This window comes from Ananas comosus, linkage group 21, assembly GCF_001540865.1.
Source record: "Ananas comosus cultivar F153 linkage group 21, ASM154086v1, whole genome shotgun sequence".
Lineage (NCBI taxonomy): Eukaryota > Viridiplantae > Streptophyta > Magnoliopsida > Poales > Bromeliaceae > Ananas > Ananas comosus.
In genome coordinates, this window is record NC_033641.1 from 766,052 (window position 1) to 784,995 (window position 18,944).

General features: G+C 35.5%; 2 protein-coding genes across 2 annotated transcripts; one reads left to right on the forward strand and one right to left on the reverse strand.

Annotated features, from left to right (window-relative positions):
- On the reverse strand, positions 3,745-5,179 carry LOC109726712 (glutaredoxin-C5-like). The gene has a single exon (XM_020256490.1). The coding sequence runs from the start codon at positions 4,987-4,989 to the stop codon at positions 4,618-4,620; it is 372 nt and encodes a 123-aa protein (XP_020112079.1). The 5' UTR covers positions 4,990-5,179; the 3' UTR covers positions 3,745-4,617.
- On the forward strand, positions 14,099-18,421 carry LOC109726867 (membrane-anchored ubiquitin-fold protein 4-like). Its single transcript, XM_020256694.1, has 4 exons — positions 14,099-14,254; positions 14,349-14,548; positions 16,296-16,463; positions 18,078-18,421. The coding sequence occupies exons 2-4, from the start codon at positions 14,419-14,421 to the stop codon at positions 18,134-18,136; spliced, it is 357 nt and encodes a 118-aa protein (XP_020112283.1). The 5' UTR covers positions 14,099-14,254; positions 14,349-14,418; the 3' UTR covers positions 18,137-18,421.

Below are 18,944 nucleotides of genomic sequence, written 5' to 3' on the forward strand. Positions count from 1 at the left end.
TTAATAAACAGAGGTATGTCGGATCGTTGGCGCTAACTATTAATCCCAAAAGCTCAAGCTGTTAGAAATACGTAATCAATTCACTTAAAGCGTACAAATACAGCGCCAACGGGTCTCAATTGTGACTCGGTCCAATCAGCCTCACGCCACTTCGAGCATGACTCGGCCTAACCCAGCCACACGCCATTTCGAACATGACTCGGCCTATATGACCTCCCGCCACAGGACAAAATGCTGACTCATTTAAGCCAACAAGATATACCTTATGGGAGAAAGGACAGAAAAGGGGATTTGCCCACACTACAGTTATCCCGACCACAAACCCACTACCCCCTTCCAAGACCGAGGTCCATAATTCAACAGAGAAAATAATCTTCCTATGCGCATCTTCGCTTCGAGTTTGATGGAGCTGGAACTTTTGAATTAACGATTAGTACAGACAATTTGATAATTGAAATCAGAACCAAAAGTCATGGGTTCGGTTCGTGGCCAAGTTGGGTCGAGTCATAGTTAAAATTATTCGAATTTTTAAAATTAATGATTAGTGCTAACGATCGGACACAAATTATATCTCTAATTAATTTGAGCATAACTTCAAATTGTTTTAGAGATAATAATGAAACAAAAAAGTGAAATGTATAGTCATAATTTGTAAGTACACTATTTACTCGAGCTAAACCCTTAAATTTGTGGCTCGTGGTCTCAGATTCTACTTTAGTACAAAAATATATTGGTTCTTAAATTATTCTTTAGAGTGCGGTGCGCACGAACAAATTTGAAAAATAAAAGTAATGATTCTGCGCTATCGATTTAGCAAGATTATATTATAATTAATCTCACAAATATTCACTATCATCGAATAAACAAAACAAGAATAACATGAAAAGTTATTTTCTTTTTTTGCAGCACTTTTTATTATTTTTGAAATCGAATCACTATCGGAATCCGACAAACAATCCGCGAGAACTATATGGATCTGAATTCGACTCTAACCGAATCCTGAACCGACGAGAAGCTCTAGCTAAGCCAAATAGCGGAGGCACGAGTCGGGCCCGAGTCGAAAGGTTTAGACCTCAGTTGGGCTCAGCCCATTGTTGAAACAAAAGGTTTAGGCTCAGGCCCAATTCAGCCCAGCTCGGCCCACGGTGCATTTATTCTCATTTTTTAAAACTTAATTTTTTGTGTTAATTTTGATTAATTTTAGTGTTGTTTCCTAATTAGTGTAGATTACATTACATGGCTAATAATTTCTTTTTTTTTTTACACTATTTGGGGGAAAATGGTTTTATTTTCTATTTCTTTTTGTTGTTGTCGCGGAGTTTAACTAAGAAGTATGTGTGCAATAATAATTTTAGAAAAGCTAAAATATAGAAAACTCCCCTCGCTCGGAAAATAAATAATCTAGGGTTGGATCCGACTAATAAAAGTTCGACCCGACCTAGTCCGCTCGGCCATTATATAACTATTATTATATATATATATATACAGAATTCAACTACTATGCTCTTAATGGGACAAAACCTTTTATCCTATCAAGTCATTTCGGATGATCGAGAATTTGATTTAACAATCAACTTCGTTGAACTTGATCTAAAGTATTTGAAGTGTTTAGAAACAAAGTTTAGTAGTTTTTTTAAATTATTAAGAAAAACAATTGAAATGCTTCATTATTGACTATTTTTAACCGCCTATATATATGAGTTGTTAATTTGCTTATTTGACGATGCAAAATAATCCAAATCAACTGAAAATTTTTAATGGAAACTTTCTTCCGGTGTCTATATCATATTCACCGGCCCTAATTTTGAAATGAGAAATCGTATCTTCTATTTTTAAAAACTTTATTCGTATTTTGCTGTTTATTTTATGACATTTTTGATCAATAGATAAAACACGGTTTTCAAAAATCACCAAATCTGAACCCAAGATCAAATCCAATTGTGCTGTTCATCGATTTGGATTTTCAATCATCGAAATAAATTGATAGGATGAACTTTCTATCGTATACGGGTTTCACGTAATTATCGAATACTAAGGCCTAACAAAAATTTGTATATATATTTTTAAAAATTTCTAATATTTTTTTATTAATGAAAAATTTATTAAGTTTAATAAGGATAAAAACATACAAAGCTTATTTAAACTGTGAATTGTTTTGATTTGACTATCCAACCTTCAAAAATTTTTATTTCACTACCCAACATATTTACATGCATTGTGCAAAAACAAAAGCTGTAATATTTTTTTCTTAAACCGTGTAACATATGTCCAAATAATATAATTTTTTAAATAAAAAGTACAACATCATGTTGTGCGATAGATTTTCCTCTCTCACTATTGCCATTAACTTGCTGTCGCGGCTAACTCGCGAACCTATTTTGGAAGTATTCTCGACCGGCGGTTGTCATCCTCGTCTCCGTCTCTAGCAACGCTCTGAGGACCGACACCCTCGTCTCTACCCCGGCGGCCTCGCCAGAGAACGCCGAGAACGGCTACAGTAACACAAGCAAGTCAAGCTCTGTCAGCGTCCTTTCACTCATAAACTAGATAGGGGAGGAGCACGGCAGCAATGTTTAGGGCCGCGAGAAGGAGGAGTGAGAGCAAACGAGAGGAGACGGATAACAATGAGATAGCGAGAGAAAATATGAGTATTTTAGTTATTTTTTAGAAAATTCAAATAGAAATTGCAAAAATAAAAAACAATGGACCATTTAGTAAAAACACATAACTAGGAAGCTGTTTATGCAAAATCATAGATTTTTGGAAGGAATGGGCAGGGGGACCGGACACTCCCGAGCTCAAATTTCGGTCCCCGCACCTCTCTGCAGGACACGTGTCGGTCAGCAACTTTGGGTTCTCGAAAACCCGGACGGTCAGCCGACAGGCACGTGCCGGTCAAACCCGCCTTGCGATTCGCGCCTGGGATCGCGCGTGCGACCGGACCTTTACACGTGGCGCGACGCAATTGGTCCCCAGCTGAATATTGTCGACCCACGCCCCCCTCCAAAATAAATATTTTAAAAAAAACCCAAAAAAAAAAGAAAAAGAAAAAACTGCTTCGTACGGACGGAGGGATATGGCCGGAGGGATTGCGTCCGTTGGTGACGTCATTTCAAACTATGCTGACGTGGCATATAATTTTTTCTTTTCTTTTTTTTTTTCTGTATAATGCTTCAGCTTTGAAAAATATTGTTTTTTATAATAAAAAATACTGATGATGTGTTGGCATTTTCAATTATATAAATATTAATTTTTATTATTTGATTTATAGTAAACATATTCGTCGAAAAAACTCAAACTCTTCGAAATATTGTACAAAAAAAATAAAATATTAACTCATCTTTCGTATGGCATTTATTTTCTACCAAATAAACGACAGAACTGGATATACTTTAGTTCTACAGCTATGTACAAATAAACAACAGTAAAAAAAATAATTTTATCTGAACTCTAGTTCCCCTAAAAATTACATAATAATTTTTCCAATGCGCTACATTTTCATATCTACTCTTATAGTTAATTTCTTTGATTTGATCACAACTTTTAGGTGGTGTTTGCTTTCGCGCTGAAAATAATTTTTTTTGGAATAAAAGTCATAAAAAGTTCTAGGCTTTTTTTTTTTTTTAGCCAGAAAATTATTTATATATATATTACATAAAAAAGGGAACAAAAAAGAAGAACTTAAAAAAAAAAAAAATTAAAAGCATGCACTAAAAGGGAACAAGTAAACATCAAATTGGGAAAGCAACTTCTTTTTCTTTCATTGACTTTTTTCTTTTCCCCCACTATACATGCATCATCATTCACACAAAAAAGCATCAATTTAATTAAACCCACACTCTATATCTCAAACAAACAAAACTAGAAACCCCAACATCAAATAACTAACACTCAAAGACCACAAGAGAAGATCAATGAAAACAAAAGTAAATTAAAAGAAAAAAAAAAGAAAAAGAAATTAAAACTCACAAAACAACATACCCTACTCCATGTTTGTACCCAAAATGCATGGGAGGGCCCCTCTCTCTCTCTCCCCCTCTCACTACATCTCTTCTCTCTTCTTTCTCTTTCTCTCTCTCTCTATATATATATTCGCATATATGCGCTATCCAAATATGCGAAATTGCAGAAATACTCAAAGTTGGTATTTACGTACGTAACCCTTAAAATCCTTGCTTATGAACTCTTGGATATCTATGTAAATTAAAAGTTATGTAAATACTACTAAATTAACATGATAGGCTCGGAAACAACCAAAGTTTTACAGGAGTGCGCATACAAATACCAACTTTTCATAAGGATTTTAACCGGTAATTTCACATATTTTTCAAATATAAACCACACTATTATTAATTAGTTAGCTAGGAAAAAGAAATTCTATCAGACACGTCTCACTAAGACCTACCCTTATTAATGTATCATCATCAAACATCACAATATAATAAATTTTTTATACTTATTCGAATTGAGTGATATTTGAGGGTGATTGATAGCTAAAGGGTGCGTGCATGGAAGTGACTGAATAAGACGTGTCTGATAGAATATTTTTTCTTTTATATTTTGTTACTTAGCTGGAGCTAAGGAGTTTGGCTTCTGCTTTCATATATAATATAGAAATTAGAGCCAGAGCGCCCCGGCTTCTTTAAGAAGCGGGACGAGGGTGCCGTTGATGTGCGAGGCCATCACACTGTCCATAGCCCCCACGAGCTTCCCCCCGATGAACACGACGGGGAGCAACGAAGCGTTACCGCCGTCACCGATTGAGGAGGCAGAGGCAGAGGCAGAGGAGGAGAGGAGGAGGCCCGTGAGGGCGCGGTGGATGTCGGGACCGCGGGGGTGGTGGTCGAGCTCGTAGACAGTGGGGTGCACCCCCATGCCGCAGAAGAGGCGCTTCACTGCGTGGCACATGCAGCACGTGCTGACGCTGAACACCACCACCGCCCCCTCCCTCGCCATCTGCTCCACCGCCACCTCTCCGTAACTCTGCATGGTTAGTAGAGCACGTACGTTTCTTAACACCTTCTACGCACGTACGTTACGTCAGCGTGACTTCGTAAATATGTATATGTATATGTATGTGTGTGACGTGATCTCAAATATATATGCATACATAGGGAGGTAGAGAAGGGGGGTTATATATATATAGAGGAGTGAGGGGTATTTTGGGAATATTGGAGAGAATGTAGGGGTAGAATGGGAAATAGGAAATCTTTTTGGGAATATATTTCACTATACCAGTGAAATGGTGTAACAAAACATAAGTAGAAGAGTAAGGGCATTTTGGGAATGAAAAAGAAAATTGGAGGGCTAGAATGGGAATTGTAATTTACTTTTACTTTGTTTATTTTTTTGACGTTCGTTAGTCGTGGTCAGCGCATGCAAAATCAAAGAGAGAGAGAGAGAGAGAGAGAGAGAGAGAGAGAGAGTCCACTTTTGCTCCATTACGTGGAAATTTTGCAAGTATATCCCTAGGTTAATAGTATAGTTGCTTTAACCACAAAAGTAAAATAATTTGTAATTTTAATAAAACTCGGATTGATACATTCTACTATTTCTTAGGAATATGAATCTGCGTGATATTTTGATTCTTAAACTGTAATTTATTATAATTTCTAACTCGAAATTTATAAATTATTACAATCAAACTCTGTAGCTCAATTTGAAGTGGCATCTGAATCACTAACTTATCATTAACTTTCACATTATCGAAAATATCAATATTTCGTGTGGAACTTACACGATCACATTAATTTAGAAAATTCGAACTAAAAATTACAATAAATTAAAGTTTGAGGACCAAAATTTCACGCACGCGTAGTTGGAGAATCGATATTTTTTAATGGCAAGAAAATGGAACTTTTTTTGGGTAGCTTTTGGTCAGATGGGGAGGCTTCGGATCACGAGGCAGGCGATGTGATGATGCGATCTGGACCGTTGGATCGGCGGAGAAAGAGATACAGTGAAAAAAGGGGGGGCTAAGTAAAAACTAAAAAGTAGAGCACGAGAATAAAGCTAAGTACTAAGGAGCATTTTGTACCTTGTGTTGTGTTGTTACAAGAATGGTGGTGGAAGTGGCCATTTTCCGAGGAGAAAAAGCAGTGGCAATTTCGTAAATAAGAGGATAAAAAAAGTGTGCATTTTTTTTTTAAGAAAAAATTAATTTTCTTTTATTTTCTTTACTTTTTTTTCCCTTAATAAATCAACGAATTATGCGAATTGATTGTTTACGTTAACAACTCCTTAGGTCAGGTATTTAAGCCCCTGCATGCACACAACCAAAAATTAGGATTCAAACCCTTGGCTTCTAGAATATTTGGTAATAGCTAGTTGTCGGATTGTTGGTGCTAACCATTAATCCCAAAAATTCGAGCTGTTAGAAATATGCAACCAATTTACTTAAAACGTACAAATACAACGCCCACGGGTCTCGATTGTGACTTGGCCCACCCAGCCTTACGTCACTTCGAACATGACTCGGCCCACCCAGCCTCACGCCATTTCGAACATGATTCGGCTCAACATGGCCTTCCGCCGTAGGGCAGAATGCTGGCCTATTTAAGCCAACAGTTTAGCGTGGATCTTGCGATTAGGGTTCAATGCGCATGTCTGTTTGAAAGGAAAAAATAAGTTGCTTATGTTTAATGGGACATGAGTTTCATAGCTAGTTCGGTTCGAATCGAGTCAGATTTGATATTAGGTCATGTTTGAAGTTACGGATGTTCTAGAATTGATTGTCGAGGAGAGTTAATTGCACGAAGTTAAGTGTTCATAGATGAATTATGATAGCAGTGCTTCTAATTTACCAAAACCTTAAAAGTGATATTAGATACGTTGTCCATCGTATCGTGGGGCAAAGTGTGTGGATCTTGTCGTAAAATGTCTCTAAGTTAATGTTTGTTTGATTATAATTCTGCTTTCAACTGTAGTCATCTCTATAAAAAAAAAAAAACGCAGACTAGTGCAAAACACAAACGCAACTCGACATTTTGCGCTTTAAGAATAGAAATTCTTAATTACAAAGTGTTTTCGCTAGTGGAAATTTGTTAACTACACTGCTCCTTATAATGTGATCGCATGCACTTAAATTAACTAGTTCAACTATATATATACATATCTCTAATGAAGTGGGAGAGGCAAAATTAAAGTACCTCAAAAGCATATACACAATGTAATGTGACTAATGTGAGCATACATAGATCTTATATATATATATACATAAATAATAACTAACAAGTTTCTGAATCCAACACATTTGTTACCCAATAACATGGATTATTGAGTAGGATATAGGAAGCTTATTAATTAGGACTCACTTATAAATTATGTTAAAAGTGAGATTGACAACTGCAAAAACAACCACTTTATAGATCTTATATAAATAAAGTTTTTTTAAAAAATGAGAGAGAGAGAGAGAGAGAGAGAGAGAGAGAGAGAGAGAGAAGTGGTTTCAGATGGTTTTGTCTCTTTGTCCCCTCTTGTGCTTCACAAATCATGCAAAAGCCCAAAAATTTAACACACCCTTTCTTTGTTAACACATCCCAAAAGCCAATTATGCTTCTTTTCACTTTAATATGTGTGTGTATGAGAGAGAGAGAGAAAGAGAGAAGCTGGAGAATGGAGTTTGTGTTATCTATTAAATTTATGAAATAATTATTATTCTTCGATAGAATAAGCTACCAGAGAGTAGTGCAGCAAGACTCGAGCTCAAAATCTTCTGTTCTAATATCATGTTAAATTTTATATAACAATTATTATTTTCTAACAATTTAAACTACTACTAGAGAACGATATTTCTAATAATCATATTTAATATTGTAATTGGGTTAAATTACACCCCCTATATCATTCTTAACATTTTATGTAAATTTATCTTAGTTCCCAAACTTTTATATTCAGTACTTTAGATCCCATACTCTTGAAAACGTTTAAACTTAGTCCCTAGTTTTTTTTTAGGAAAAACTTCAAAAACCCCCCCTGTGGTTTCCAACTTTCTCACTCTAGTATCCTGTGGTTTAAAGTGTATCAATTTGCCCCCCTGTGGTTTTATTTTTATCTTTTCTATAGCTTTTCTCTTAATATTTCGTTAAATTATATACAAAAAAACATCAGATATCCATCTAGATTTACCGAATATTTACTTTAGTACCCTTTAATTTTAATTTTGTCACTGATTTAAGAAAAAAAAACAATAAAATTGGTAAAAAAAAAAAGAGAAAAACAAAACCACAGGGAGGCAAATTGATACACTTTAAACCACATGGTACTAAAATGAGAAAATGCGAAACCACAGGGGGGTTTCTGAAGTTATCCCTTTTTTTTTTACTATACTAGAGGGGAAAAAATAAAAAAAATAACTATTGTTACCTTGGGTGCATTAATTTTCACATCGCGTATTCGAATTCAACTATTTATGAAGTTGTACGTAATTTTTTTATATTTAAGAGATTAAATGATTAAATTAAAAGTTTGCGATGAATATTGAGCTCATCGATTCATGGAGTCAGGGATTCAATTCTTATTACTTTTTTTTATATCTTAGAATACGTCTATAATTAGAAACTTCATTTGAAAATAAAAACTTTAGTATATATTATTATCAAAATTAAAACTTTAGGTATCTATTTATCAAAATGCTAAAATTTTGGAGGGGTCTTTGTGCATGTTTTTTTTTTTTTTCTTTTTTTCTTTTTTTAATATCTAATGCCCTAATCATGGGATTATGATGAGGTTGGTTAGGCCAGATCAAACGGCCACCAACTGCCCAAGGGCATAGATATGTGGGGCCCACAAATCTTGCGTGGCAATTAGAGGAGGCTTGTGGGGCCCACCACCCCCAAACATCACTTTGCCCTAATTTGATCCCTTTGAACTAGGGCAAAAGTGGGACCCACACCAGGTGGGGACCTCTCCACTTTGTTGCACAAGCATGGGGACATGCATGGGATTTGACCCATTACTTAATTAGTAAAAAAAAAAAAGAAAAAAAAGAAAAAAAGAATTTTGTTTATGTGTTGGTGTGTGTGCATAGGTGGGTTCAAAAGTGTTTGTTGCATGTTTTGTAGCTTTTAGAGGGGGATGTCACAAGGCATTATTATTAGGGTTTTACAAAAAGAAGTGGAAAAAGGGTGAAGGTTTAAGCATGAGAAAAGATGTTGAGTTGAAAAAATAAAAAAAAAAGGAGGTAAAAGTGAATGAGAATGTGGAAAAGGTGTTTAGTAGACGGAAAGTAAACGGGACAGATTCAGGAGTAGGAGGAATTTTTGATCTTGCTCATGTCCCATTTTTCTTAGCGGGTCAGAATGTATTCGGAGCTGATTGATTTTTATTCTATTGTCACTCCTATTTACTCGATAAGTCGGAATAGGAACAGGTTTTTGCAAATATTTGGCAGATGGACGTATATTAACAAAAGGAAAGGGCTCCGGTCCCGCCTCACACTATTTTTTTAGCGTATCGAATTATCATTTTTCTTTTTTTGGGGCCCTACTTACTATCCAATTCGGAGCAAATATGGACAAGAGTTCCATCTATTGGCTTAAATGGGCTAGCATCCTGCCCTGTGATAGTAGGTCATGCTGGACCGAGTCATGTTCGAAATAGTATGAGGCTAGGTGGGCCGAGTTATGTTCGAAGTAGCGTGAGGCTGGTTGAACCAAGTCACAATGGAGATTCACGAGCGTTGTATCTATACGCTTTAAGTGAATTAATTGCGTATTTCTAATAGCTCGAGCTTTTAGGATTAATGGTTAGCGCCAACGATCCGACACCATCAACCTGAATCCGCTTGCATCCCTATTTTGCGGGGTAGTGTAACACTATACATGCTTTCATAATTAAATGCTGAATGTACTGAACTATGATATAAGAGGAGGGTTTGCACCCCTATAACTCCATAAGATTGAACTTAAAATTAAATTATACTAATAGGTACTAGGCATTGGACATATGTTGGCATGTACCTGTGATACACCAAGTGCACAAAATGCTTTGAGTTCTATGATACACCAGGTGCACAAAATGCTTTTATATTTCCAAAATATTAACTTTTCTACTTTGGTGTTATATTTCAGAATTGGCCCGCATTTTATTACTTCAAATTAGAAAATACAAGAATGGGTCACAAGCCCATTTACTTTGTCATTACGATCACGAGGCCTATCGTTAAACAGAGTATGTCCATTGGGGTGCCCGTGAGCCAGCTCATGTTCAACTCAAAATAAATTTGAGATTGATCGCTTGTTTAATAAATAAGCTAAAAACGAGCTGGGATCAACTCGCTCGTGTTCTGCTCGATGTAGACGAAGCACTTGGTGCTACCAAGTTTCTGCCATTAGATCTACCATTTTGATAATTTTCACCCGTTAGATCATACTATTGAATCAACTACCCACTCAATCCTAGAAGGCCCACATCATTCTAACCGCACATCTCTTAATCCAATGGCCAAAAACTTGGTAGCACCAATGACTTTGTGCTATTAATAGTATATTAGCCTAGTTCTATATATATATATATAGTTAGAATACTATTAATAGATAAGAATAGTGTTTACTATCAAATTTTTGATTATTGAATGTCTAGACTCGAGTTTAGTAGAGGTTGGTAGAACAGTAATATCCAAAGATAGAAAAGTTAATAGTAAATACCGTTAACATACTATCAATAATATATTAGGTGAACTCTCTCTCCCTCTCTCTCTACATATATATATAGAAAGAGAGTCCGGTACTTTACTATCGATAGTAATGAGCGCTTAATGCTATCAAATTTTTCGCCGTTAGATCTATTTTTTTTTTTTTTTTTATCTGTTAGATCATACTATTCAATTGCCCACCTACTTAATATTGGGGGATCATTATCATCCTAACCAAGGACACTATCATCTAACCACACTTCTCTTTATCAAAAGGCTGAAAACCTAATAGCACCAAGCGCTTAGTACTATTAATAGTAGAGTAACCTAATTCTCTCTCTCTCTCTCTCTATCTATATATTTATATATAGAGTTGAGCTAGAATATTCTCAAAAGTACCAAGAGGGTGATGCTTTTGAATTTTTAGTCATTGGATGGAGAGATGTAAGATCGGGATGATAGTGGTAGGTGGTGGCAGGTAGAATTGTGTTTAATCCAAGGGCTATTAGTAATCAAATAGTAGATTCAAGGGCTAGAAACCTAGAGGCATCAAGGGGTTGATACTTTTAAAAGTATTCTAGCTCAATTATATATATAAAATCTTGCTACTTATGTTAAGTAGAATTTTCTATTAAATTTTCATGTAATTTGAATACTTCTACACCGTTGAACTTAAAAATGTGCCACATCGACCGTTAAAATAATCATTTTTTAGACCTTTTGATCACTTAGTACATGATGTCAAAAAAATCTAAAATTTGGTTTCTAGATAGTTCCAATAGGGTAGATCATACCTAACGGAGCCGATCGTCGAATCGAATGTCCTATTATGAAAATAACTTACAAGCACAGGGCCTCCCGTACTTTCGAAAGTACGGGAGACGGACTCTATATATAGAGCTAGGCTCCTATGCTTTCAAAAGTACGGGAGGCCCCGTGCTTGTAAGTTGTTTTCGATGATGGGACATCGGATTCGGCGATCGGTTCCGTTAAACTTGATCTACGTTATTGGAACTATCTAAAACCAAATTTCATAATTTTTTGATTTCGTTTGTCTAGTGAACGAGTAGCCTCAAAATGAACGATTGAAAATGAAAATCTCATAAAAAATAGTGATAAAGAATTCAAATTTTAAATCGAAAGTATTGATCTTGCTACTGATGTTAAGTAGAATTTTCTATTAAATTTTCATGTAATTTGGATACTTCTACATCGTTGAACTTAAAAATGTGCTACATCGACCGTTAAAATAGTCATTTTTTAGACCTTTTGATCACTTAGTAAATGATGTTAAAAAAATCTAAAATTTGGTTTCTAGATAGTTCCAATAGGGTAGATCATACCTAACGGAGCCGATCGTTGAATCGAACGTCCTATCATTGAAAACAACTTAAAAGCACGGGGCCTCCCGTACTTTCGAAAGTACGGGAGACGGACTCTTTATATATATATATAGAGCTAGTCTCCTACACTATCTATAGTACCGGGGCTCCGGTACTATAGTTTCATTTTCGATCTTAGGGTGTTCAAATCAACGATCCACACCGTTAAAACTGATCTAGGGTATTTAAAAATTTTAGAAATAAAATTTTATATTTTTTCGACATAGTTTACTTTATGATCAAACCATTTCAAAATTGTCAATTTTCAATAGCTACTATCGCGAGTTTGGAGTTTAACAGTGTAGAAGAATCTAAATTTCTTCAAATTTTGATAGAAAATATTTTAAACTATCTAGATTAAGGTTAACATTCTTGATCTTGAATTTAAAAGTCCTATACTCAAATTTTAAAGAATATTCAATTTCCACCGTTCATTTTGACATAATTTATTTACTAAGTAAACGATGTCGAAAAAAACTAAAATTTTATTCCTAAGAACTTCATACACCCTAGATCATATTTAACGGTGTAGATCGTTAATTTGAACACCCTAAGATCGAAAACAAGACTATAGTTTCGGAGCTCTGGTACTATAGATAGTACAGTAGTCTAATTCTATATATATATTAATAGTATTCCAGTCTAATTCTATATATATATATATATATATATATATAGAATTAGGCTGGAATACTATTAATAGTAAAACGCTCTTTTTGCTATCAAGTTTTTAACCCTTGGATGAAAAATTGTAGGATCAGAATGATATTAGTCGGTTAGAGTTGAGTGGTCCCCCTAGGGTTGAGTGGTCCCCACTGGGTTATAGTATTAAATCNTATATATATATATATATATATATATATAAAGGTGAGCTAGAATATTTCTCGAAATATTAGTCCTTTTTTACTTCTAACTTTTTCGCCGTTGAATCAATCATCTTAATCACCACTAGCCTTTATATCAATTAAGTCTACTCTGTGAATTTTAGGCCAACTCATACGCAAAGAGACCTATATTATGTGAATTTCAACTATTAGATTAAGATTTTAATTTTTTAATTTTCTTTCAACTTTTTACCCAGCAATGGGACTAACAATCTAACTTACTGACAAACCGTCCCTAGCGCAAGTGGCAAAGAGTTTAGTGGTTGGTATTCGAGATCCCAAGTTCGAAGTCTATTTGCTTCACACTTTCAGCTGAGTTTATTTTTTAAAAAAATGAATGAAGCGAAGAGCATGCTACCTTTCTCTCTTTCTTAAAAAAAAAAAAATCTAACTTATTATTCGCGAGCCAATTCATATTCAGCTTGTTAATAAACAAGTCAAGCACAAGCTGATTTTTTCAGTTTAATATTTTAACGAGCCGACTTGTGTTCGACTCATTTATATTAACATATATATTATACGAGATGACCTCAACTCGCTCATGTTCGGCTCGTTGACAGCTCTAAATATGGTTTTCAAAAAAATTTATTTTTTCAGTGAAATAAAAGTAAAACTTTAGAATAGCTAAGTACAATTTTATGGATCATAAGATGACAAAGCAAATATGGGCTAAATTGAAGTATACCAAAAAAGAAGAAAAAAAGGTTGAAGGTGCCATTCAAAATAACCTATAGTTGAGAGGTCTCCATACATTTTTACCTTTGAAACATTCTTTTTTACTATTTGAATCGTCAATCTAACTTTTTAAAATTTTAATTTTAGTACCTAATTTTTTAATTCGGTTGATTTGGATGGATCAACAGTACTTTGACTTTAAAAATTAAGTTGATTATTTATTTTAATAAAATTTATAGTTACGAAAATTATATAAAGTATACTAACTAAGTATGTAAAGATAAATAATATATTCAAATTCTAAAGTCATAGTGTTATTGATCGATTCAAATCAAATAAATTAAAAGATCGTGTAGTAAAATCAAAATAGTCCGTTATTCATACCAGTTCTGTGTAAACATGTAAGGATGGATTTGAAAAGAGTCTATAGTTGAGGGGTCTATTCGTAACATTCCCACCCCACCAACCCCCTTCTGCCACGTGGCAAGGATCCGTGGATCCGAAAGCAAAGTCGGCGACGACATTCTCCTCTCAACGCATTCTCTCTTCTTCGTCTTCTTCGCGCGATCTCCCTCCTTCCCCCCCAACTCCGAAACCCTAACCCTAACCCTAACCCTAACCCTTATCGCTAATCCCTACCCCAGTTCCCCCGCATCCGCTGCTCGTTCCCGTCGCTGCAGGTAACGCACTAGTAACGATCCTCCTCGTCTTCTCCTCCCTCCTTTCGTGGGATATGTGGGTTCCGACGTTGAGATCTCGGATTTGGTGTTCTAGGGTTTCGGTTTTTTTGTTTTGGGCGATTTCTGTTGGTGGATCGGTGGAGTTGTTGCGATTGCGGAGTCAAATGCTAGAGGAGGATCTGGTGGAGCTCAGATTCCGGTTGTACGATGGATCGGACATTGGCCCGATGCGGTACTCGTCGTCCTCCACCGTCGCCATGCTCAAGGAGAGGATCGTCTCCGAGTGGCCGAAAGGTACGATCCCTCGTTTCGCTCCCCTTACCGGATCGTCGTATGATGCTCTTTTTGTTCATGTGAATTCATATACATGGTCCTAGATTGTTGATAGTCGTATGGATTGGTTTGGTTGTATGTTTCTTGAGGGTTTATGTACTTAGGAGAGGGAAATTTGGAATTTCTTTTCATGGAGGTGTAGATTCACAAGAACATTCTTTAGGACAAGTGGTACATGGATGATTTGGAATAAGAAAATGAGGAATCGTATATGAAGGAACTTGATTTAGTGAGGATAATCGAGAGACAGGACCGAAATGTCGAGTTTTGATTCTTGCGAGTAGATAGCTATTTTCGTATTGTTCTCTTCGATACTGGAGAGCTTTTGGGTATTGTGATGATGAAATGGTCGGAACCTAAGCATTTCATGCTTCTGAATGCACTGGCCTAGGTATCTCAAGGATTCACATATATCAAGAACTTGATGTTTGCCATGTTAGCTTTGTTGTCGAACATTTACAGGTGTCATCTACTTTCGGGAGGGGAAAGGAAAACAGCTTTTATTTGGCACCGGACTTTAGTTGATTCTGTGAATCTACTACAGTGTCGACAATAATCTAATTCGCAAGGAAGAAGTGCTTGTTCCTGTTAGCTCTGTTGTCCGGCTTTTATGGGTGTCATCTGCTTTATCAGGAGAAAGGCAATCAATCAACTTTTGTTTTGCACTGGGCTTGAATTGATTCTGTGAATCTACTACAATTTCTACAGTAATCGAATTGATTCCGTGCTTGTACCTGAGTGCCTCTTTTAGCACTTGGTTGGACTGTAGCACATGGATGACACCACTGTTATGTCTAAGCTTCATTTTTGTGTAAATTATAAAACTCTTACACTAGTTAAAAATTTCGAAGAAATCCCTAAGTGATATTAAGCATTTCAACAACAATAAGAGTAACAGTAGCGACAGCAGCAGTAATTAAGCCAATAGTCTCACCAGTTGGAGATTGAGTATATGGATCATTTTATCCTATTCTGCTTAGTTTGGAGCCTGATACTTCATCAAAGAAAGCGCTTTATTGTACTTTTCACACTGTCTCCTCTCACATAAGTTCTGGTCCTCCCCTTTCTCCCAAGGCAAGTTTTGATTGAAAGATATAACCTTTTCTTCTAGGCGCTATATATTTTCTTTCTTAGATGAGTTATAACATCTTAACAAGTTAAATAACCAGTTCTCCTCGAATTCTACGCTTATTATAACATCATTTTCTTCATAAGTTCATAATTTTGAACTTTAGTCTTTTTCATTCAACCTACTGTAAAGTTTCTGTTCAACTTGATGTGAACATTTAATCATAGAAAGACTTTTCCATAATTAACCAATATGTTTTAGCTTGTGCTCAGTTTTTGAACACTCACCCCTTCTTATACAAGTGATACAAGGCCACAGAAGTCCTTTTATGCTCGAGTCCAATTTGCTAGTTGCTGTTACTAATGTGATAGTCGGATATTGGGGTGTCACAAAATCACGTGTGAAGTTTCTCTTTTGATTCGCTTGTTATGCATCTCAACCTTTCAGATCTTTCACAAGCAGTTACAAAATTATTCCTTTTCATACTTCTCTTAATGATTGTGCTGTGTATAACGATGCTTTACTGCATGGATATGCTAGTGCTAATAATCATATTGTGCTGCTCCTTAATTTTTACCTTTTCAAATGCCCTGCTTTAAGTTCCAATGAAATGCGAGAGTAAATGCATGTTTTCTACAGATAAAAAGATTGCCCCAAAAGCTGCTACTGATGTGAAACTGATAAATGCGGGGAAGGTTTTAGAAAACAACAAAACCATCGGTCAGTGCAAACCAGCTTTTGGTGAGTTACCTGGTGGTATTATCACCATGCATGTTGTTGTGCAGCCATCATCAAATAAGACGAAAGGTATTCATATTTCTATTCTTTGAGCTGTGAAATATCTTCTTTGGCGTTTCCCTTTCAAATCCAATTCGTGGAAAAGCTAATATCTGAAAGTTCAGAACATTCTCATTGTAAATATGAATTTGATTTTCTCGGCTTCTCATTGTTACCGTAATTTATCAGGCTCCCTTTCAATTCTCCGCTATGCTATCCATGTTGATAGGTATATTACTCAAGACCTGTCCGTTTAGGGTGCAAGTTGGCTTTTATTCCTGAAACTGCAAATTTATACACTGGTGAAACTTGCCTACTATTGGTTGAGGTTAAGTGGGTCTAGAAACCATTTAAATTGGCTTTTCGCAACTTGCTTTACCCCATCTATCCCACAATGCCGTCTAAATATTAGTTCTTGCACTGATGGTTAATTACTCTATTCAACACTGGTGGTTAAATCACGATATCTAACATTTCCTATGGTCATTGTTACTCGGACAAATACTAATAATGCAGTTTAGAGAACATATATTTGGAATTAGCGTAACATGGTTAGGGTCATTTTGCCAACTTGTACTGTTCCGTTATTCTTAGACCAAGTTGATCCCTACAATGTTCGTGCACCAAATGTTATTTTTAAAACTTGTATTCTCATATTTTGCGTGATTTTGCTGAACAAAATTTTATTTACAATATACTGTGAGTAGCATCATTCCTGTCGATGTCCTTTTCAGGCAAGAAGCATGCTTAGGGCAGTTGTATCAATTTCATAAGTTTCATTAGATTGAGTTGTGAATTGAGTAGCTTTTACATCATTTTGCATGAATCTTTTTTTTTCTTTTTTTTTTTTGAAGTGTTTGGAAACGAAACTCTGGTCTGAATTCAATACTAGGGATGACACCTTACTTATCTGTCGTTTTTTTGAACCTTTGGATGTTTGAACCACCGAAAGGTTGTTGATGGTGGCTATGTTATTTCCGTATGATATCCTTTTACGACATGTTTGGTACGCGACTGGAATTATAATCCGAAACAGGGTTGGAATGGGTTGGAACCAACATGGGAATGACCAATTCGATTAGTTTTTTTTCGAATGGAATGAATAACTACCATTTTGCCTTCGAACGAGATTAGACTTTGGGATTATAGGGCAGAGTTAAAACCGGTGGGTTAGATGAGTCCCATTCAGCATCAGAGTGGGAGTTGGAATGTGATTCCCTCGATCAAACGGTCGTCATAGGAGAATGATCATGTCCGGTTCCCCAACTGAAGTGCAAAATTTCCGCAACCGCGCATGCCCTTAGAATACATGATTAAAAATTATCAGTGCTTTCACTGTTCTGTGAGGAGTTTTTGGGCTATTATTAAGCCTACAAAACCTTTTACATAGAAAAATAGGCATCCAAAATTTAATATTCACCGTTTTTACTCTAATTTATATATTTTCTATATCCAAATTTTAAAACATGTATAGTATTAAACACTAAAAGTAGCTTTAATCCTTTGAAGAAAGTATTTAGAAAGCGGTAATTCATTCACCGTATAGATTTAGTTTTGTAAATAAACGTTTTGGAGGACTTTTTTTATAATTATAGTATTTTCTAAGTCTTTTAAGTAAAAAAATTTCATTGTGTGATCTTGCAGAAAAGAAGATTGATGAGTTGCCGGAGAAGAAGACGCCGTGTTCTTGTTCCATACTATGAAGGGCACGACACCCCCGCCTCTTTTTCTCTTCGCCTCTATTGCGAGCTCACGCCCGCTGTCCTATATAGTCTCTCAATGTGTTGTCAAAATGTAGCGAAAAATTAGGGGGAAAAAAAGGAAAAAAAGGAGAATAGAATCACGACCACGATTAATGGAATTGCTGGTTCAAAAAGGGGGTTGTTATCTGTGTTGTATTGTTTTGTACGTGTATTATTGTTTGTTGTTTGTTGTTGTTATTGTTGTTAATGAGAGAAGCAAGAGGAGAGCATGTCGTCGGCTATACACACGCATAATCTCTGCTCTTTATTTAGCTGCGTTTAGGAGTGGCAATCCAGCTCGTGTTCGGCTTGAAATGAGTTCGAGATTGAATCGCTGAATTTTTCAGCTCGTTAAATAAACGAGCCGAACATAAGTTGGGGTCAGCTCGCTCGTGTTCGGCTTGATAACAGTTCGAATATATATATTTTATATTTATATAATTTATTTAATATATATTTATATATATATATATATATAAATAATTATATATATAATATATATTTTTATTATTTCGTCTTTAGCAAAATTAAAATATAAAGTCGAGCCCAATTATAAAAAAATTTATTTATATTTAAAATTTTAATCATTTGATCAAAGTCTAATGAATAACATTATATAAATTTAATTTTTATATGTATCTAATCTAATTCTTTTAACTTATTGTTCGTTGGAGCTGGCCCCAGCTCGCTCGTGTTCGGCTCGTTGACACCCCTAGCTCCGTTGCCACTGAGACCCCTGAACTTTTAAATTCAAACATTTTAGTCCTTA

Excerpts from the sequence above, each read along its gene's own strand:
- LOC109726867 (XM_020256694.1), top strand. The coding sequence starts at position 14,419 with ATGCTAGAGGAGGATCTGGTGGAGCTCAGATTCCGGTTGTACGATGGA. Across the intron at positions 14,549-16,295 it reads CGTCTCCGAGTGGCCGAAAG|ATAAAAAGATTGCCCCAAAA; the intron begins GTACGATCCCTC and ends TGTTTTCTACAG. Across the intron at positions 16,464-18,077 it reads ATCATCAAATAAGACGAAAG|AAAAGAAGATTGATGAGTTG; the intron begins GTATTCATATTT and ends GTGATCTTGCAG.
- LOC109726712 (XM_020256490.1), bottom strand. The coding sequence starts at position 4,989 with ATGCAGAGTTACGGAGAGGTGGCGGTGGAGCAGATGGCGAGGGAGGGG.